Source organism: Scyliorhinus torazame, chromosome 4, assembly GCF_047496885.1.
Source record: "Scyliorhinus torazame isolate Kashiwa2021f chromosome 4, sScyTor2.1, whole genome shotgun sequence".
Classification (NCBI taxonomy): domain Eukaryota; kingdom Metazoa; phylum Chordata; class Chondrichthyes; order Carcharhiniformes; family Scyliorhinidae; genus Scyliorhinus; species Scyliorhinus torazame.
The window spans coordinates 174699734-174722999 of record NC_092710.1 but is presented as its reverse complement, the minus strand read 5'-3'; the positions used below and the strand labels follow the sequence as shown (position 1 = coordinate 174722999).

The window sequence follows — 23266 nt, the reverse complement described above, 5'->3', positions numbered from 1 at the left end:
CACGGCGGCCTACGGCCATTCTCCAACCCGGCGGGGGGTCGGAGAATGACGCCCATGGTCTCAGAATAAGAAGTAATCCATTTAGGGCTGAGATGAGAAAGAATTTCTTCACTTGGAATTCTCGACGCCGGAAGGCTGTGGAGGCTGAGTTATTCAGTATGACCAAAATAGAGATCGCTAAATTTCTAAATAGTAAAGACACCAAGGGACATGGGAATGGTGCAGGAAAATGGCATTGATGTAGAAGATCAGCCATGATCTAATTGAAGGGTAGAGCAAGCTTGGGGGGTCGAATGGCCTAATCCTGATCCTAATGCTGGACTACAGTTGCACAGGAGTCATCAACCCTCAAAGGGGTTCTTTTTCATGCATTGGTTTGTCGTGAATGCCAGAAGAGAATTTAATCACAGGGGGAATTCATAGCCCAACCCAATCCTGCCCCTAATCAAAATACATGCAGGGGCACAGGTCAGAAGTCAAAAAAAGGGAATGGTGGTTGTTGCTGTTTCTCAGTCACAGTGGCCTGTCCCTCTGTCAAACTGGTTAGAACTTTATTATATCTCTAACAATTGATAATACTGACCTCTCCCGCCCCTCCTTCCTTGTTCGTGCCACCTGGTTGATTTCCATTGCAGTGAGTTTCTTGGCTACACGATATTGCCAGGTATAGAAAGCTTCTTTAGAGGCCACAATTACATGTGTTTTTGTCATGGTTATAAACAAGGGATCTATAACAAGAATAATAGCTTTCATTAATATGTTTAAAAGTTAAACAAAAGCAACTGGCAGTAAAACCATTATAAATCTAAGATGTGGAGATGCCGGCGTTGGACTAGGGTGGGTACAGTAAGAAGTCTTACAACATCAGGTTAATGTCCAACAGGTTTGTTTGGAATCCCTAGCTTTCGGAGCGTAGCTCTTTCATCAGGTGAGTGAAGAGGTAGATTACACAAACACATATACAGACAAAGCCAAGAATGCAAGATGTTACTTTGAATGTGAATCTTTCCAGGTATTTAAATCTTTACAGGTCCAGACGTTACGACTGGAGAGAGGGATAATCAAAGGTTAAAGACTTGTGAATTGTCTCAAGCCAGGACAGTTGGTAGGATTTCGCAAGCCCAGGCCAGATGGTGGGGGGGTGACTGTAATGCGACATGAATCCAAGGCCGTACTCATGTGTGCGGAACTTGGCTATCAGTTTCTGCTCGGTGATTCTGTGTTGTCGTGCATCCTGAAGGCTGCCTTGGAGAACGCTTACCTGAAGATCAGAGACTGAATGCCCTTGACTGCTGAAGTGTTCCCCGACTGGAAGGGAACATTCCTGTCTGGTAATTGCCAGTACAAATGTATCTCACTTTGCTTGGTATATGCTTAAATTATATACATAAAATATTTAATAAAAATATTTTTCCAGAAGATTTCGCTGAGAACATATTTGCAAGAAAAGTTCACAAGACTGTACTGAATATTTCTTCAGCAATTGTCACTATCTCTCTGCCCATCATGACCCCATGTCAAAAAAATAAAAGTGGAATGCATAAACAATCTGCAAAGCAAAATATAAACAATGAGTTGGATTCTCCAACACCCGCAACAGAATTCCCAATGCAGTAGAGACTCCCGACAGCGGGATTTGCGATGCAATCTTTTGCGATTCCCTCTATGTTTAAAGTTGCATGGCAAGAGATACTGAATCGCTTCTGGATACCACTTCCAGCGCCTGCGCGAAACAAAAGCAATTCAGCTCTGGTGGCAGAACATAGTCTCCCGAATGCAGAATCTAGCCCAATATTCAATTATCATCAGCCACAATATCCCAAAAGGTAAAATGATATATTAATAGCTACAATAATCTTGGAAAATGTGCTGAACAAACCTTAGGAAAAACAGAAAACAGATTATGGCAGGATGATAATAAAAATCTTTGATTTATGTAACAATGGACTGAACATAAACCTATTTATCATTAAGCTTGGTCGTTCTTAAACTATGTGCATTTTACTCAATCATAAATTCGACTTCACTTATTTTTCTTTTGGGAAAGTAGTGCATCAATATTCCTCGACTCCCAAATTCCAGAATAATAAGCTTGGTCTGATTTTTAAAAAAAATATTTTTATTCCCTTCCTTTTTCACATTTTCTCCCAAATTTACACCCACCAACAATAAACAATAATCAGTAACGAATATGTCAATCCCCATATCAATAACAACGATCCCATCCTCCCAAATCCCAAACATTAGCCCGCATGTTCACATAAACAAATGATAAAATGGAATCAGGAATCACCCATAGTCACCATTAACACACACCCCCCTCTCCCCCCAACGCACGCCCCCCAACTAATGTTCGATGTTATCCAGTTCTCGAAAGTGCATAATGATTAATGCCAATGAAATGTAGAACCCCTCCATCCTACCCCTCAGTTCAAACTTAACCTTCTCAAGAGTCAACAAGTCCCCCCGCCACGCCAGGGCACAGAGTGGAGTGGTTGCTCTCCATCCCATCAGGATCCGCCTTCGGGCAATCATCGAGGTGAAGGCTACAGCATCTGCCTCTGCACCCGTTTCCAACCCCGGCTGGTCCGACACCCCGAATATGGGCTCCCGAAGGCCCGGGTCCAGTTTCACGTGCACCACTTTAGAGATTACCCTAAAAACCTCCTTCCAGTAATCCTCCAGCTTTGGACAGGGCCAAAACATATGAACGTGATTTGCGGGGGGTCCCCCGCAACGTTCACACACATTTTCTACCCCTTCGAAGAATCGGCTCATCCTCGCCCTCGTGAGGTGTGCTCTATGTACCACTTTCAACTGTATCAGCCCCAAATCCGCGCACGAGGTGGAGACATTCACTTTCCGGAGCACCGCACACCAGAACCCGTTCTCCATACTCTCTCCCAACTCTTCCTCCCACTTTGCTTTGATCCCTTCCAGTGGTGCCTTCTCCTCTTCCAAAATATCTCTGTAAACCGCCGACACTACCCCCTTTTCCAGTCCCTCTGTCGTCAGCACCTCCTCCAGCAATGTAGAGGCCGGCTCCACCGGGAAGCTCTGTATCTCCTTTCTGGAAAAATCTCAAACCTGCATGTATCTAAACATTTCCCCCTGCTCCAGCCCATACTTCGCTTCCAGCTCCTTCAATCCTGCAAACCGACCCCCAAGAAACAAATCTTTTAGTGTCTTAATCCCCTTCTCCTCCCATTTCCGAAAATTTCCATCCCACTTCCCTGGCTCAAATCTGTGGTTCCCCCGAATCGGCATTTCCCTTGACCCTGCCCCCAACCCGAAACTGCCTCCAAATTCTCAATGAAGCTATTATTACCGGACTCCCTGTGTATTTCCCCATGGCCATCGGGAGCGGCTCTGTTGCTAGTGCCTTCGATCCCGACCCCCTGCACAAACTCTCCTCCATTCTGACCCACTGGGAATCAACCCCTCTGACCCAGCTCCGCTCCTTCTTCACATTCGCAAGCCTAGTAATAATACATCAGGTTCGGAAGACCAAAGCCCCCTGCCTGCCTTCCCCTCTGTTGTAGCATCTTTCTAACTCTGGCCATCTTTCCTCCCCATACGAACGAGGTAATCATTCCTTCAATATCTCTGAAAAATGCCTTTGGCAGGAAAATCGGCAGGCATTGGAAAATAAGCAGAAATCGCGGCAACACGTTCATTTTAACCTCCTGTACCCGACCCGCCAGTGACAGAGGGAGACTATCCCACCTTGCCAGATCAGCTTTCACCCTCCCCACCAAACTAGAAATGCTGCCCCCCCCCCCCCCAACTCCCGGGCAACCTGCACCCCCAGGTATCATAGAATTTACAGTGCAGGAGGCCATTCGGCCCATCGAGTCTGCACCCTTCTAACCTTCTAATACCCTTCTAACGTTTGAAAAGAGCTGCCTCCCTCTCACGAACCCTGTCTGATCTTCACTTATCACCTTCGGGAGGCACTCCTCCAGCCTACCCGCCAGTACCTTCGCCAATACTTTTGCGTCCACGTTTAAAAGTGATATGGGCCTATACGACTCACTTGCCCTACGGAATGGCAGCCCCCCCACCCCTGCCAAGACACCACAAAATAAATACTCACTCTTGTTTAGAATTAGTTTGTCCCAAAAAAAACAAACAACCGAAGCAGTTCCAATGTTCCCCCTATTGACACACTTGGTTCCAACACGAATAACAGCAAGTCATCTGCATATAAGGATACTCTATGCTCTGTCCCCCCACCCTGCACTATTCCTTTCCATACCCCGGAACTTCTTAATGCGATGGCCAACGGCTCAATCGCGACTGCAAACAGCAGGGGGACATTGGACATCCCTGCCTAGTCCCACGGTGGAGAGAAAAGTATCTCGAGCTGATGTTGTTTATACGGACACTCGCCCTCGGCTCCTTATATAGTAGCTTTACCCAGTCCACAAATCTTGGTCCAACCCCAAACCGCTCCATTACTGCCATCAAGTACCCCCATTCTACCCGGTCAAACGCCTTCTCAGCGTCCAAAGCCACAACCACCTCTGTTTCCTTCCCTCTGCCGGTGCCATAATCACGTTCAATACCCTTCTAACGTTTGAAAAGAGCTGCCTCCCTCTCACGAACCCTGTCTGATCTTCACTTATCACCTTCGGGAGGCACTCCTCCAGCCTACCCGCCAGTACCTTCGCCAATACTTTTGCGTCCACATTTAAAAGTGACATGGGCCTATACAACTCACACTCCGTCGGGTCCTTATCTTTTTTAAGCAACAGAGAAATTTTTGAATAAAATATATTTTTAAAAAAAGTGATATGGGCCTATACGACCCACACTCCGTCGGATCCTTATTTCATTTTGGCAACAGGGAAATCGATGCCTGCCCCAAAGTTTGTGGCAACACTCCCTTCCCTTTCGCCTCCTCAAACATCCCCCATCAGATGTGCCAGCTTATCCTTGAATTTTTTATAATATTCCACCGGAAACCCATCTGGCCCTGCCACCTTTCCCGACTGCATCCTCCCAATCGCATCTTTTATCTCCTGCTCCACTATCACTCCTTCTAATGTAGCCCTGTCCCCCTCCCCTAACCTCGGGTACTCCAGCCCGTCTAGAAATTCCTGCATCTCCCAGTCTCCCCCAGGTGGCTCTGACCTGTACAACCTCTCATAGAATTCCTCAAAGACCTTGTTAATCAGATCCAGAGCCACCACCAACTTCCCTGCCCTGTCCCTCACCTGAACAATTTCTCTTACGGCTGCCTCCCTCCGAAGCTGACCTGCTAACATACCTTACCTGCCTTATCTCCATGCTCGTAAACTGCACCCCTTACTCACCTCAGTTGGCGCACTGCCTTCCTGGTAGATAGTCGGTCATAGCTCGCCTGTAGTTCCTTCCTCTTTTCCAACTTCGCTGGGTCCCCATCTTCTGCATAACTCCTATCTACCTCCAACATCTCATCTATTACCCTCTGTCGCCCCAACCTCTCTTCTTTGTCCACCCTGGCCTTAAACAAGATCACCTCACCCCTCACCACCACCTTTAGAGCCTCCCAGACAACTGCCTTCGACACCTCACCCGTACAGTTAAAACCTACATATTCCTCAATTACATTTTCAATTTTGTCACAGAGCCCTCGGTCCCCCAACAATCCCACATCTAATTTCCACCCCGGTCTCTGTGCTACCCCCTTCTCCAGTACCATATCCATCCAATGCGGAGCATGATCTGATACTGCAATTGACGACTATTCCGACACCTTACCCCAGCCAGCAAAGCCTTCCCCACCACGAAAAAGTCTAACCGCAGGTATACCTTATGGACTGCAGAGAAAAACGAGTACTCCCGCTCCATCGGGTGCAGAAACCTCCAAGTGTCCACCCCTCCCATTTCCACCATTAGCCCAGCCAACGCCTTTGCCCCCCTTGATGGGACCAGCGAGCGCAGCTGTGGCCTGTCCAACCTTGGCTCCTGCACCAAGTTCCAGTCCCCCCCACTATCAGTTTGTGTGTGTCCAAGTCGGGGATGGCCCCAAACACCTTCTTCGCGAATCTCACATCGTCCCAATTGGGACCGTATACACTTACCAGCGCCACTAACCTCCCCTCCAGCACCCCTGTCACTATCACATATCAACCCCCCTGATCTGCAACCACATTCTCCATCTGAAACCGTACTCTTTTGCTGACCATTACCGCTACCCCTTGAGTCCTTGTCAAATCCAGAGTGAAACATCTGACTAACCCAGCCCTTTTTAAGTCTCACCTGGTCCTTCACCCTTAAGTGAGTTTCCTGCAGCATTGCTACATTGTCTTTCAAACTTTTAAGATTATCAAGCACCCTTGACCTCTTGACTGGACCTCCTAACCCCCTCACGTTCCACATGACTATCCTCACTGGAGGTCTCTCACCCCCTCACCCTTCTTATCCACCATCCATCATACCACCGGGCCCTGCCCCATGAGCCTGACCCGCCCCTATCCATTATTAACATCGAACCCCCCCCCTGAATCCCCCCTGCATTTCCTCTCAAAAAAACATCTCCCAGTATCGATTCCTTCCCCCCTCTTGCTCGCCTCGTAGGCCCATCGAAACCTGCTAACCAGGCTCCAATGTCCGCAGCCCTCCTCTCACTTCACCTCCGTTCACTAGCCGACATTAGTTAGCTAGCGCGGGTGGCTCCCCCCGCCAAGGTATACCGTCCCTTCGCACCCAGTCCCAGAGAAAGAAAAACAACAATCCAACCCATACAATTCACTAAAATAAGATATAACCATCGCAACAAAGAATGCCAGTCAACCCAAACAATAACTTGAACTCTGTAACAATGTGAAGTGAAATAAATTACAATACACGTCAATGAAAAGAAAGTTATAGCATTTACACATTTTCCAGCTCCCCAATCACAGTCCACAGTCTCTCTTCCAGCTCCGCTCCTCATGTCTGTCCCAAGCCTTCTGCCTTCACGAACGCCTCAGCCACCTCCACTGTTACAAAATAAAAGTCTTTGGTGTTATACGTCACCCTCAGCTTTGCCGGGTAAACCATGCCAAATCGCACCCCCTTGTTGCACAGTGCCGCCTTCACTCAGCTGAACGCCGACTCCACCGTCAAGTCCTGATAAATCCGAATGCTAGCATCATTCCACTGCACCTCGCGCTTCTGCTTCGCCCAGCTTAACACCTTCTCCTTCATGCGGTATTTATTGAAACAGATAATTACTGCTCTTGGCGGCTCATTCACTTTGGGCTTCGGCCTTAATGACCGATGAGCTCTGTCCAGCTCATACCGGGAGGGGTTCTCACCCTCCCCCATCAACTCCGCCAGCATCTTAGCAAAGTACTCTGTTGGCCTTGGACCCTATCCCTTTGGGCAAGCCCACAATTCTCAGATTGTGCTGCCTCGAGCGGTTCTCCAAGTCCTCGAGCTTTGCTCGGAGTCCTCTATTGACCTCCACCACTCTCCGCAGCTCGTCCCCCATCGAGATGAACTGGTCGCTGTGCTGCGACACGGCCTCCTCCACTTCCTTCATCTTCTCGCCCTGCTCTCTCTTCTTGGCCGATGTCTTTGCCACAGCTACCCTCATTGGGGCGATTGCCTCCTCCACCAATGACTTAAATGCGACCGCTATCTCCTTCCTCAAAGCCTCCATGTGCCTCGCAAACTGCTTTTCCAGCTCCACAGCCATCACCTCGGTCATCTTGTCCACCGTAAGCAGTGCGGCCCCACCATGCAGTCCGGCATCCGCCATCTTGTCATCGCTTTTGCTGGTCCTCTCATTCAACAGGGAGCCAGTATTTCCTCCCTTCTTCGACGCTGCTTTTCTCATCCTTTAACGACTTCTTTAACGACCTCCTTTCTTTCTTCAAGCTTTTAAAAAAAAAAAATTCTTCCTTCAAAATAAAAACAAGTTTTTTAAAACTTTCTTTAAAAATTTTTCCTTTCTTTTTTAGATTCCTCAAGAATTCCCCTGGGACCGGGAGCCACCCGATGTAGAACATCTTCACTACATCGCGCTCTGGCTTTGGGCCTGCCAGCTCGTCCTCAGTTTGGCTCCGCCTCCGCTGCTCCAAACACCGTGCGCTCTGGGCCCGACGCCTCAGCTCCAGCTGCCCAACACTCGCGCAGGGTTTCTCGCCGGTTCGCAAACCGGCCCAGCTTGACGCCCGGGACGGCCCCAAAGGCCGACAACAATCGGGGGGGGGGGGGGGGGGGGGGGAAATCGGGGAAACCCCCGAAAGCGCCGTAGACAGTGGCCACTGGCGGGAGCTCCTCTCAATGCGGCCGACCCACTCGCAAACGCCACCGGAAGTCTAATCTTGGTCTGTTGCACACCAGACACATTCCTCCACACTCACAGCAGCAACCACTATGTCACACAGAACAGTGGGCATCTTGGTTTAAATGTATAATCATCAGATCAGGTATTTTATACAGCTATTTTTACACACATCGTGGTCACACTTTCCGCTGGGTGATCTATTTTAGCTATTCGAGACTTTTTAATCCATCATCCAAGTCTCACGTTTCAAAACGGCCAAGAAATTAGGGAAAAATGTGTTTACTATACATTATGACACAAGGCCTGATAAAATCATCCTTTGGATAATTCAGATTTTATAGAAGGATCACTAAATTTAATAAAATGGCTGCATTTTATTAATCATTACATTCAGTTTTTGTTTCAAATATACTTCAGTTTGGCTTCATTACAGCATTCTCGGTTTGGAGAGTTCAACCCCCACTTCAGAACTTGAATAGAAAATCTAAACGGAGTGATTACTACACTGTTAGGAGGTCCCATGTTCTGTTAAATCGAGGTTGTGTCTGCCTGTTTTGGTAGATCAGATGGATGGCAAAGAGCCTGTGGAATTACGTAAAGAGCAAAGACTTCTACAGTGTCAGTCCGACAGCCCTCCCTCAATCCATTTCTGGGATCTTCCTGTAACAAAAATGGCTGTTGTGTATATACACGTTAATAACTGCAATTCAAAGTAGTTTTTTCGGTATGAAGCACCGTGATATTGCCTAGAAGCAATAATGGTCTCTTTGAATGTATATACTTCCTCTCTGTAACACTTTGAAGGAAATATCACTGCTAAGAAGCAAAATTGCAATTCTACAATTTAGTAACAGAAATGTAATAACAGGCAGGATTCTCTCTTTGGGAGACAAAGTTCTCCCACTGGAGTAGAATCGCTCCTGGTCTGAAAGCTAAAGAGTGGAATTACTAATATTCTTAAACACTGTGAAGCACATTTGTGAGAAAAGATAAATATAATGTTAAATCCCATAGAAGAAAGAAAAGATTGAATGAACAAACTTGCATTTATAAAAGTTTCTTATACTCAAAATAAAAATGAAATCTTCATGCACGCTTCTACATGGCCTGCATCAGATTCAAGAAAACTCACCCTCATCTGAAAGGGTAATGAGGAATGGGCAATATATATGCTGGCTTTTCCAGTAATAACCATGGGCGTCATTCTCCGACCCCCCGCCGGGTTGGAGAATCGCCGGGGGCTGCCGTGAATCCCGCCCCGCCGGTTGCCGAAGTCTCCGGCACCAGATATTCAGCGGGGGCGGGAATCGGGCCACGCCGGTTGGCGGGCCCCCCGCTCGATTCTCCGGCCCAAATGGGCCGAAGTCCCGCCGATAAATTGCCTGTCCCGCCGGCGTGGATTAAACCACCTTTTGAACGGCGGGACAAGGTGGCGTGGGCGGACTCCGGGGTCCTGGGGGGGGCGCGGGGCGATCTGGCCCCGGGGGGTGCCCCCACAGTGGCCTGGCCCGCGATCGGGGCCCACCGATCCGCGGGCGGGCCTGTGCCATGGGGGCACTCTTTCCCTTCCGCCACGGTCTCCACCATGGCGGAGGCGGAAGAGACTCCCTCCACTGCGGATGCGTGGGAAACTGTCAGCGGCCGCTGACGCTCCCGCGCATGCGCCGCCCGGGGATGTCATTTCCGCGCCAGCTGGCGGGGCAACAAAGGCCGTTTCCGCCAGCTGGCGGGGCGGAAATTCCTCCGGCGTCGGCCTAGCCCCTCAATGTTGGGGCTCGGCCCCCAAAGATGCGGAGCATTCCGCACGGACATCGCGCCGTTTCGGGAGAATTTCGCCCCATATCTCAAATGAAAATAGAGGCAGTCATTGTTAAACCAATTCAGTTCAGTTCATTGGTGAAACTTACCATGCATTTGGTTTGAGGAGGTAACTTCTCCTCAAAGATTGTTCTGCTGGCCACCATATTTTAGGATGGTTGGGATTTAGAGGAAGATAAAGCAGGATAGACAGGAGGGCTTCTTGGATACCAGGGTGGTGAGATACCAACAAAGGAGCAAGGCAATCTTATGCTGTTAACCCACTAGCAGAATATAATTGGCCATAAAAAGCTTTTTTTAAATAATCAACACAGAAGAATTTTGCAGGCTCTGGTTCGGCAGGGAGGTAAGGAAGATGTTTTGCGACCTTCTGAGGTCACAAGAGAACTGCAGGAAGGCAGTACCGGCATGGTTTACCAATGGGCATTAAGGTTACCATAACAATTATTCATGTATAGGGGAATATCCAGGGCTGGGGATGGGTGGGGGTGGTAATAGCATGGGGGCAGGGGGTGTGGTTTGGGGGGGGGGGGGGGGGGGGGGGGCTGCATTCCCAGCCACTTTGTTCTTTTGTTCTTTGCCACTTCATTTGTGTATTCAGCAAGTAAGCAATGCATTGAACACGACAACCAACTACATTAACTGCCCTAAAGAACTGGATCTGCACACTATGCTTTCCTACATGCCTTGCACTCCCAAACAAACTAGTAAGTTCCCTCCCAGTTCACATGATGCCTCTTGCCAATTCATATGATGCCTTTAGTTTAAGGAAAGCTGTTGCCTATCTGCCTTCATGAGAGAAAGAAGAGAGTGGGAGTAAAGCGTAGAGTGGCAAAAGGTGGGACGTAGTGTTCCACATGGATCAATGCCGGCATCACTGCTGTTCAGAATTTACATTGATGATTTGTACTTTTAGAATCAAAAATGCAAATTAAATTGGCAGATGACACCAAATTGGGAAGGGTAGGATGGGAATAGTCAATACTGGGGAGAACTGTAATAACTTACAAAACATTAATAAACTTGAGAGAACAGGAAAATCATTGGCAAATGAAGTTCAACACAGATAAATGTGTTGGTAGGAGGTTTTGGTAAGTGGAAAGGATTACTTATTACACAAAGGTGCAAGACTAAGTGGGGTAAAGAAACAAATGGGCTTGGAGAGCAAATACAGGGACTTTACACAGTAACTTCATTTGAAGCCTACTTGTGACAATAAGCGATTTTCATTTTCATTAAAAAACAAGCACAAGATTTTATTTCTAAAAGAACAGGATTGAAGAGTAGGAAAGTTAGGCTAAACTTGTATCAAACCAGCAGCATGGTGGCGCAGTGGATCCCAGCCCGGGTCACTGTCCGTGTGGCGTTTACACATTATCCCCGTGTCTGCATGGTCTCACCCCTAGAACCCAAAGATGTGCAGGGTAGGTAGATTGGCCATGCTAAATTGGCCATTAATTGGGTAAAAAAAACTTGTATCAAACCTTGGTTAGACCAAGAGTACTGAATGCAGCCACATGATGGAAAGGATATAGAGGTACTGGATAGGGAACAGTGGCTAGTGCGATAGATGGTGTATTTGTTTTTATCCAAAACTCCCTAGGTTCAAGGAAGGTCCTGTTAGATTGGAAGATAGCAAATGTAACTCATTATTCAAAAGGGAGGGAGACAGAAAACAGGAAACTACAGGCCAGTTAGCTTAACATCGGTCATAGGGAAATTGGCAGAAGCCATAAGCAGCTACAGCAGGGCACTAGGATAAGTTCAAGGTAATCAGCCAGAGTCAACATGGTTTTGTGAAAGGTAAATATTGTTTAACCAATTTACTGGAGTTCTTTGAGGAAGTAATGTGCTGTGGATAAAGGGAAATAATAATGATCTTTATTAGTGTCACAAGTAAGCTTACATTAACACTGCAATGAAGTTACTGTGAAAAACTCCAAGTCGCCACACTCCGGCGCATGTTCGGGTACACAATTCAGAAGGTCCAACTCACCAACAAGCACATCTTTCGGGACTTATTGGAGGAAACTGGAGCAACCGGAGGAAACCCACGCAGACACGGAGGGAACGTGCAGACTCCGCACAGCGTGACCCAAGCCACGAATCCAACCTGGGTCCCTGGCGTTGTGAAGCAACAGTGCTAACCACTGTGCTACCTTGCTGTCAACTGGTGGATGTAGTGTAATTTGATGTCTAGAAGGCGTTTGATAAAGTACTAAATCAAATGTTGGTTGCGGAAAATAAAAGTTCATTAAGCTTGGCTCGCTAAGCAGAGAATAGGCAAAATGGGTCCTTTTCAGGTTGGCAAGATGTAACGAGTGGTGTGCCACAGAGATCAGTGCTGGGACCTCAACGGTTTACCATTTATATAAATGAATTGGATGATAGGATGGCTGTCAAATTTCTGAGTCAGGTAAGAACACAAGTTGTGAAGAAGACATAAGGAGGCTACAAAAAGACAGATAGGTTAAATAAGTGGGCAAAGATCTGGCAAATGGAACATAATGTGGGAAATGTGAAATTGTCCATTTGTGCATGAAGAATAAAAGAGAAGCATACTATCAAAATGGTGAGAAATTGCAGAGGTCTAAGATGCAGAGAAATCTGGGTATCTTAGTACATGAATTGCAAAGGGCTGGTGTGCAACTACAGCAGGCAATTAGGAAAGTTAATAGAATGTTATAATTTACTACGAGAGGAATTGAATACAAAATTAGGTAGATTATGCTTCAGTTATACAGAGCACTAGTGAGATGACATCTGGAGTACTGTATACATTTATTGGTCACCTTATTTAAGAAAGGATGTAAATTTGTTGGAAGTAGTTCAGAGAAGGTTTCCAAGACTAATACCTGGAATGGGTGGGTTGGCTTATGAGGCAAGGTTGTATCCACTAGAGTTTAGACGATGAAGTGGTGACTTAATTGAAACATAGAAGAACCTGAGGGGTATTGACAGGATGGATGGATATTCCATCTTGTTGGAGAATCTAGAACTAGGCATCACCATTTAAAAATAGAACCCTATTTAAAGACAGAGGATTGATTCTTGGTAAGCAAGGGGGTGGTAAGTTATCAAGGGTATACAGGATGCAGATTCAAGGTTACCATCAGTTCAGCCGTGATCTTATTAAATGGCAGAGCAGACACGAGGGGCCAAATGGTCTACTCTTGCTCTTTGTTTGTATGTATGTTTGTGGCATACATGTTAGAGGGGCTGGTTTAGCACATTGGGCTAAATTGCTGGCTTTTAAAGCAGACCAAGGCAGGCCAGCAGCACGGTTCAATTCCCATACCAGCCTCAACGAACAGGCGCCGGAATGTGGCGACTAGGGGCTTTTCACAGCAACTTCATTTGAAGCCTGCTTGTGACAATAAGCGATTTTCATTTCATTTCATTTAAACAGGCCGGTCTCTTGTCTTGAGTAATATGCTGATGGGTGACCTAATAGAGGGTCTTTAAAATTATTATTTTTTTTAATTTAGAGTACCCAATTATTTCTTTTCCACTTAAGGGGAAATTTAGCGTGGCCAATCCACCTAACTTGCACATCTTTGGGTTGTGGGGGTGAAACCCATACAGACATGGGGAGAATGTGCAAACTCCACATTGACAGTGACCCAGGACCGGGATTCAAACCCGGGTCCACAGCGCCGTAGGCAGCAATGCTAACCACTGTGCCACGTTCCGCCCTTAAAATTATGAAAGATTTTGATAGAATGGATGCAGAGAGAATTATTTTGGGAGAGAGCATAACTAAAGGCCAACAATATAAGACAGTCAGAAAGAAATCCACAAGTGAATGCACAAGAAATTTTTTACCTAAAGAGTAAGAATGTGGATCTCCCTACGACAGACGGTGCTTGAAGCAAATAGTATAGAAGCAGTTAAGGGGAAATTAGACAAGCATATGAAGGAGAAGGAAATAGATGTTACAGTGGTAGATTTACATGAGAAAAGACAAAGAAAGGACAGAGGTTCCATTGGAGTATTAATGCTGCCATGGATTGGTTGGGCAGAATAGCCTATATCTGTACCAAATATCCTATATAATCCTAGAATCATAAAATTTACAGTGGAGGAGGCCATTCGGCCCATCGACTCTGCACTGGCCCTTCGAAAGAGCACCCCATTTAAACCCACACTTCCAACCTATCCCCATAATCCAGTAAATCCCACCTAACCTTTTTGGACACTAAGGGACAATTTAGCATGGCCAATCAACCTAACCTGCACATCTTTGGACTGTGGGAGGAAACTGGAGCACCCGGAGGAAACCCACGCAGACACGGGGAGAACGTGCAGACACCGCTCAGACAGTGACCCAAGCCGGGAATCGAACCTGGGACCCTGGCGCTGTGAAACCATAGTGCTAACCACGATGCTACCGTTCTGCCCTAGGTAGGCTGAAGTATTCCAGGAGCCACCACCAAGTGCCCAATGTCAGATGCAAAGGTGAATGAAATTTTGACTGATCAAGCATTTTCCGGATTACTCATCAACGATCCTAAAATCAACAGCATAATCAGGCCAGTCCCTACAGTGCAAAAGGTCAGTTGGCCCAGCGAGTCTGCCCGGACCCTTCATAAGAACACTCTACATTGGCCTATCTCCATAACCCTGTAACCCCAATTAACCTGCACATCGTTGGGCTATAGGAGGAAACTGGAACACCTGGAGGAAACCCACGCAGAAACGGAGAGAGCGCGCAAACTCTACATAGACAATCATCCAAGGCTGGAATTGAACCCAGGTTCCTTGCACTGAGGCAGGTGTGCTAACCATTATGCCACCATGCCTTAGAATTTTTAATTTGACCTCACAGACCAAAGAGAAATTGCACAATATATTTATTGTAACAAAAAGTTTTATTAATCTAAAATACAACTACACCTAATAATTCCTAAAAATCTTTCTGATCACTGGGTAAGCCTATTGTCATGCTTCTTCTCAGTGCTGGCCACTGACAGGGGCCAGACAGATGAAGAAGAGACTGCCACAGACTCCTAGGATGCAATCTACCGGCTGCGTTCTGACCGAATGGGGGCGTGATGCGGCCAGTAGATGCCGGGGAGGCCTTTTCCAGGCTTCCCAATGGCCCGCGTGCATTGTGATATTTAACCAGATCTCGCTAGGCATTGCGAACTGGGTCTTCCCCACAACAGGTGGGACCCAGTCGCGCACGGCTAAGTGGGTTTGAGAACTCACTTAACCATGCCGACGCCAGATCTAACTGGCTCCCGGCATCGATCAGCCTCCCCAGGGAGACGTCAGCTTGACGCCGATTAGTAACTGGCCATTGGTAGTCAGGGACAGGGCTTTCCCCTTGGCACCCAGGCACAGTCAAGCTGGCACTTGGGCACTGCCACTCTAGCACCATCAAGGTGCCAGGTGGTACTGTCAAGCTGGCAGGTGCACTGCCAGGGTGCTAGGATGGCAGTGCCAGGGTGCCCAGCGTGTAACTGCCAAGGGTCAGGGCCTGCGGGGGCCATGCCCAAGAAACAAGGGATGAGGGGTGAGTGTGTGTTGAAGGGCAGGTATGAAGAGGCCTCCGGAAGGTTGAGGAGGGTGTGAAGGGTAGAGGCACTGGAAGGGTGAGGGGCACAAAAGGGGGCATAGGAAGGCCTGAAAAGGGGGGGCCTTCTGCGGGGTGTCCGCACGGTGGGAGGGGCAATGCCTTAAAATCCCAGCCAATATCTATTATGTGTAATCATGTTAAAATATGTATTACATTCTCCAACAACACTTGATACAAGGTATTCAGCACAATTACATACCTATCACAGTAAAGCAATTTCACTCTTTTATATTTTATGAGAAACATTTTACATTATGTTTTAAAATGTGGTGGACTTTTTCTAGAGTGGTGGACTTTTTCTAGAGCCAATTAAGTATAGAGATATCCTGTAACGGTCACCACAGCTTGATATGAAACTGTTACAAATTTATTTTCCTACTAGATTAACTTTAAATTCAAGATTTATTTGTCAATCCTTATGGCTACAATATCTTACAAATCCAATCTTACAAAATATCCCAATTTATCCCATCACTACATTACCATTACAAACAAGACTACAAAATAAAGACTGCCCCTCTTGGCCCACAAATCCTCATTGGGTTGCTGAAAAGATAGAAATTCTGCTACAAATGCAATTATTAGAAATTCTACAAGTTCAATTATAGAAAAAATAGGTGACTACAATAATACTGAAATTGATAGAAAGCTTATTTGAAAGATAAAACTAAAAGGAAAGGTTCCTAGAATTGAGGGCACTTTAGGAAACTGAGGGGTGGAAGAATTTAATGTCCGAGTGCTTTGCGAGCCATTTTAAATTTTGTCAGTATTTTTGTTATTCAAGAGTTGACTGTCGTTATTTTAAGGTTTTATATATTTATAGTTTTATGAAATAAGAATTAAAATGTGTTCATTCTTGTATAAAATAGTTCCTTTTCCTTCAAGTCAAAAAAAATTCTAAATAATAAACCCACACAGAAAGTTAACAACTTTTTTGTGACATTTAACAGTGCAATATTCTCAATACAAAAAACTTCATGTGTACAAATCTTTCATTATGGGAAAAAAATCAATCAATAGTAAAGCCAAAGTGCAAATGTTTTTGGGCTTATACCAAAGTACAATAAAGTTTACTGAATAGAGGAAATATAATATTTTGTACATGTCATCAATTCTTATAGAATGCTAGCAAACTATTAAAAATTACTTTTAGATACTTTCCAGCTTGCTGGAGACCAAGACACCAAGTATGTCTGAATGGAGAAGTTGGCTAGACTTCAAAGTACAGTGGCTGAGAACTCCAAAATCTTACACCATTTTATTTCCAGCATTATGTCAGCTAAACACATTAAATATTCTCAACATCCTGGTGCTCTTGTGTACGGAAGGCTTACCACACTGAAAAAGAATTTTGCAGGATGTCATTGAGACAGAAAAAGAGAAGAATACTTGGCTGCATCTGTAACGTACCGATGAAAGGTTTCACTGTTAAACAGGCTAGTGAGACAACATAACTCATTCAGATCCAAGACTACAAACAACCTCAACTTACCATACTTACCTTTCAATCAAGTTAAATGTATTCATTATTGAAATACCTATAGCTGAATAGTGTGGTAGCTAACTAATAGCAATAGCATTGCAGTAAAAAAATCAATTGCTTTTCAAGGCAGATGAAATAATGCGATTAACCAAACAGAACAAATAAGACTGCACAAATACACAAACATCACATCAGATGTTTTTTCTGTAAGTTGAATCTAATCATTCAAATCACCAATATTTTCAAATATACACAATTGGATGTATTAGATACATAACTCAAAGAAAAATAGCAACAAACCAATTGCTGCATTGCCAATATTAAAATTGTGTAATAATCCAAATTATTAACATTGTAGAAATTAGCAAGATAAACACCTCTGCACATTTTTACTTCAGTGCCCTCAGCATCCTCCCACTCTTAAGTAAAGAGAATCAGTGCATTTGCAGAGAGATATTCAACACGTGCAATATCCTAGAACCATTTACATTACGTTAATTTGATATTTTTCTAGTCATCTTCTTTTATATTGTAACAAATGGCCATCACTTTATAAATAACAAAATCCCCATTAAAAGTCATGCAGTTATGAAATTTCTCCTGCTTAGTATACATAAACAGTTCAGGTAATCCTTTTGTTAGTCATCCTGTCAGGCGTTTTTAAATCGATCATTTGAACCAAATTAAAATTTCAGGTAAGTCAGCTAGTGGAGTATAATATTTACATCAGTAATTCTCTGGGCAATTGACAAAGTATAAAGATGAAAAAAAATTGTAAAGAACATTATTGGATCACTAAAAATTTTCACATTCCCGATCTCTTTTCACACTATTTTCTAAGAGCTCCAGAAAGCAGACTGTTGAACAAGCACAGAAAAGTTAACAGCTCTTTTGATTATGGCCTTTCCTAAGCTGTGACAAAATGGCTAGATAACAGTGGAGTCCACTGTCCTGCCATCAACCAATATCCAGGATTTGGCATAATTTGCCATTTGTGGAAGAGTTAAAAAATTCCAGTACCCTTTGCATAAACAAATGTTTCCCAAGTTTGCTCCTGAAAGATCTGGCTCTATTTTATGACTCTGGCCGCCCCTAATCCTAGACTGCCTCAAGCGGAAATTGTTTCTCTCAATATATGTTATCTGTTCCACTGAAGATTTTGAAAACTTGCAGCAGGTCACCATTTAACTTCAAAATTCCAGAAAATGTAGTCTATGTAATCTCTCCTCATAATTTAATCCTTGGAGTCCAGATATCATTCAAGTATGCTGAAAAAAACAAATGGCTGGGAAGTTACAGGGCTGTGGTGGCCCCGTCCAACTTCCAGAAGGTCAGGGATTCCCTCAGTTCTGCCAGTCATGGAAAACCTGACTGAATTTTACATTGATCAAGCAATTCATTACTAGCAGTCATGGCATCTAAAAGAGGGAGCTGGATTCTCCAAGCCTCCACGCTTAAATCGCATTCAGCACGGGGAATGGAGAACGGTCGTCAACCCAGAAATTCGGACCGGCGCCGCTCATGATTCTCCAGTCACCAGAGAATCATGCGCGTGCGAACTACGCGGCGGGGGTAGGGGCCATTAACAGAGCCCCCCCCCCCGCGATTCTCTGCACCCAACTGGCCGAGTTCCCGACGGCGTGGTTCTAACCTTGGGAGCTTCGGGTGGTGGCTGCGGACTCAGTCCACGGCCGTCCTGGTAGGGGGCGGGGGAACCTACTTCTTCCATCACGGTCCGCGGTGCGAGTCCGCCATGTCGTACGAGTGGCCGCCGCTGTGCGCATGTGCGGACTCCTGACCGGAAGTGTGGGGCCCCGCAGCCAGAGTTCTGGGGCCCTGCCAGCCCCCTGCAGATGGGAGAATCACTCAGGACTTTCTTAAGGAAAGTCCAGAGTAAAGCGTCAGCGTTTTTACACTGGCGTGCGGACATCGCCCCATCATTGGAGAATCCAGGTACGATGTCATCCTCCAATAGCTGCCAGCAAATCGGTTGGCTGACAGCTCTTCAGTCACAGCAGCGCCACTGAGAGTGGTGGCTGCTGCTGGTATTGAAGCAAGTCCCATAGCAGCAGCCACCGAGGGAAAAATGCAGGTAAGTGGAGGGCAAGCAGGCCCCGGTAAGTGCAGGCAGGTTGGGGGGAGTTTACGTTGGGGGGGGGGGGGGGGGGGAGTTTACGTTGGGGGGGGGGGAGCTGCTGTCCATGAAGCCAGGGAGGTCATTTATAAGCAATTACAGTACTTGCTGTTGTGGTACGGAGGTCTCCATAGGCTGCAGGGTGACTGATCAAGTACTCACCCCCCATACACTTCCCCGTGCCCACAAAGCAGTCACCAGGATCTTCTCTGTCTAGCAAGGTTCCCACCTTGAGGGCCTCAATTGGCCTAAGAACAGGAAGGCTGTCTGCCATCTACACTGCCACTAGTAAAATCCCAGTATTGGAGGAAGGCGTCAGGCATGTCAATTGAGGACAAGACTAATGTAATCTTCCACCATCCCAGTCCATCTTACATCTCCCCTGCCACTGAGTCGCTCCCTGGGGCCTTGCAAAATTCCAGCCAATGTTTTTATTTTAATTGAGCAGGCAAAAATGTATCTTTTATCACATTGGCCACGTGAATGAAATGAAATGAAAATCACTTATTGTCACAAGTAGGCTTCAATGAAGTTACTGTGAAAAGCCCCTAGTCGCCACATTCCGGCACCTGTTTGGGGAGGCTGGTACGGGAATTGAACCTGCACTGCTGGCATTATTCTGCATTACAAGCCAGCTGTTTAGCCCACTGACTTTGGTTGACGTATAGGGAAATCTGTATCAGTCACATCAGAAGAAAGTGGCTAAAGCAAACAAACTGCAACTCTTAACATTCTGAATACAAACATTACCGGAAACAATAATTTTCATATTTTCATCCCCAAATGAAATTTATACACTCACCAATATCAATGTATTTTGAATCCAAGGGTGTTCCAATGGAATTACACAACACGAGAACATACTGAAACAGGAGAAAATTACAGGATGCTATGACAATGATTTTAAATATAATCAATTACATCTTTAAATAATCACATTGTGTGGCCTATATTTTAATTGGCATGCAGTTAAAATTAATACAAATTCATATAAAATGATATTACTGAGCTGAATATTTGCACCTTAGGATTTTTTTTCTGGACAGTGGGATATTTTTGGTTAGACAGCCCAATTGTCGCTGCAGTAGGCCTGCTGGTACAATCTTCCAGGAGGCACCCAATTAAGAGGTGCCTCTGGGATCAATGTCCAACTAAAGTCAGCAGGCAGGTTGAGGAAGTGTGATTCAGCATGTGTGATTGCAAGGGCGGCCAGTAGCCTTCATGGTGTCTGCAATAAGAATGCTGCAGAGATGTTTGAGATAAGAGAGAACAGGATAGAACAGAAGCACGAAATGGCAAGAGGAAACAGCAACCACCTCTTCAGCACCATCTCCAGGAGACTTTTGTCCCAGATAATCATGCAATTGCAAGCCTCTGCCTGTGGTCAACCTCAGCCATAGTGATTTGCTCCTTAGCTGTGCAGATTACATATAATTTTCATGACACTCTGGATTCCCACTGTGCACCCCGCCTGTTGTGAGCTGCAAACATTGTGGGAGTTCCATGGTCCACTGGTCAAATTCAATTGCTCTCAAAAGTAAGGATAATTGCTTTATTAGCAACTGCATTTGACTTCTTGCCTCTGCCAAGTAAGTTGCCATATTTGCACAGAAAACCGGGAGGGACAGGAACACATCAGCATTCATGTACAATGTCATTTTTTTCTAGTTTTCTTCACTTCCCGCCTCTAAACCCATCTCGAGGGCCGAGTATAATTCCCCGTTAGCATCTAAATAAATTCTAGAAATGGTTACCATAGCAACTACAGATTCCATCTCATTCTCATCCTTTCAAGTGCAGCACAAACAGAAAAACAAATTAGGCTATGACAAGCAGTAAGTGACGAAACAGAATAAGCTGACAATATTTTTAGTTACTTTGCAAAGTTATTACTTAACACATTAAATAATAAGATAAAGAAGTTGTGGATATGTTTATAAGTAAATGCTTCATGAGAATATTACATTGGTTGTGTTTGTAAAACACCAAGTCTGTATATAGTTATTTACATAAAATTCACAAGATTGTTCAGTAGTTTTGTTAATTCATTCTCGAGATGTGAGCATCATTGGCAAGGCTTGCTTTTATTGTCTATTCCTCATTGCCCATGAATACAATTGAGTTGCTTAATAGGTCTTCACAGTAACTTCATTACAGTGTTAATTTAAGCTTACTTGTGACACTAATAAAGATTATTAATTAATATCAGAGGAAAATTGAAGAGTAAATCATATTCATGGAATTTACAGTGCAGGAGGCCATTCGGCCCATCGAGTCTGCACCGGCTCTTGGAAAGAGCACCCTACCCAAGGTCAACACCTCCACCCTATCCCCATAACCCAGTAACCCCACCCAACACTAAGGGCAATTTTGGACACGAAGGGCAATTTATCATATTGTTTTGGGACTGGAGTCAAAAATAGTCAGACCAGGTAAGAACAGCCGATTTCCTTCCCCAAAAAGAAGCCAGTGAACCAGATAGGTTTTTACAATAATCTGTAGTTTCACTGTTACTGACACTAGTTTTTTATTCCAAATTTGATTAATTTAAATTAATTAGCTGGTGTGGTGGAATTTAAATTCATGTATCCAGATCATTCGTCTAGCCAATAACATAACCACCAATTTAACAATTGTATTGCTGAAGCACATTTTCCATTACAGGTCCGCACGGTAACTGAATACATTTTTAAAAATGAAAAAGGTAATTTGACCAATAAGCCTACTCCTTTTGGTTGACCTTGGTCCCATCTTCCTAGCATATCCCTGAATTTCAGTCATTACCATAGCTTTGAATGGGGTAACCCTGAAGTTGGTTCTTTTGTTACTTTCTTAATCTTACCAACATTATTTTAATTCCAGAAAACTGGTCATCTTTGCCTCCTATAATGGACGCTTAACACAATTATAATTCCTCTGAGAAGGTCCTGCACAAAGTAGTCCAGTTGGGATTTAATCAGTGTATTCTAAAAATGCATCACCTGTTTAGTAATAAATCCTTCTGCTAATTTAACACAGTAACTTGTTTGCACTTGATGGTTTCAGTCACACTGTGCCCTTCCAACTTGGGGGAGTGGCGTTGAGGGCAGGAGCATCGGAAACAGGCAGTAATTATTTGTTTGGAACAAGGTTTATTAAAGACAAAAATAAACATTAAACAAAATCAACAGTTGTGCTGGTTTCATGATTATGAATAATTTTGTGTGGTCATTATGAACTGCTTCTTGCACATTTTTCTTTTCCTTATCCTTTCCCTTTTCTTTTGTCTTTAACTCCATTGTCAGTGTCCTTAAATGTAGAGGAGAACCCTGAGCAGTAAATACAGTAAATAAATTTTAAGAAGTACATAAACATCACTTTCACCTATAGGGTCCATTTGGGGTCTTGGACGAGGAGAAGGGAGGAGGTAAAACAACATGTCATCTCCGATGCCAACATGTGAAGGGGAAGGCATTTGAAGAGACTAGGAAGTGGGCTACGGTATTGGGGAGGTAACAGCCCCTTTGCAATGCTGAAAGGAAAGGGAATGATGTGTTTGGACGTTATATCATACTCGATGTAGTAGAAATGGTGGGTGATGATATGTTGAATGCAGAGACGAGTGGAATGGAAGGACGTTGCTGTCAGGCCTTTGAGCATTTCCAATACTTTTCTGATTTTAATTTAGGTTTACAGCATCAGTAGTATCTTACTCTTGTATTAGTACTTATTTAGGGGATAGTTGAAATAGTCACACGGGATTTTTTCAACTAAAGACCAAGATAATTTCTGGGAAATACAGTCCTAGATACATTGTAGAGACAAATGTAAAATGATTTTGTTGAAGGTTGATGTATTTGTGGTCTACAATTCTGACAAATTTCAAGCGGCACAATTGTTGCTTGTGAATAAGGGAATTAAAACAAATCATAGAATCCCTACAGGGCAGAAGGAGGCCATTCGGCCCATCAAGTCTGCACCAAACCTCCAAAAGAGCACCTAACCCAG

General features: G+C 44.9%; 1 protein-coding gene across 9 annotated transcripts in view; it reads right to left on the bottom strand.

Moving 5' to 3' along the window:
- wdr35 (WD repeat domain 35) overlaps positions 1 to 23266 on the bottom strand; it is a 162675-nt gene that overhangs the window by 94016 nt on the left and 45393 nt on the right. For 6 of the 9 annotated variants that reach the window (XM_072498896.1, XM_072498898.1, XM_072498903.1 and 3 more), the window contains exons 11-13: positions 21034 to 21066; positions 20082 to 20142; positions 584 to 728 (exon numbers count right to left, since the gene is read on the bottom strand). In XM_072498896.1, coding sequence (XP_072354997.1) covers positions 584 to 728; positions 20082 to 20142; positions 21034 to 21066 — 239 coding nt within the window. The remainder of the gene's footprint in view (positions 1 to 583; positions 729 to 20081; positions 20143 to 21033; positions 21067 to 23266) is intronic. The other 3 variants (XM_072498900.1, XM_072498901.1, XM_072498902.1) reach the window with 1 other exon arrangement.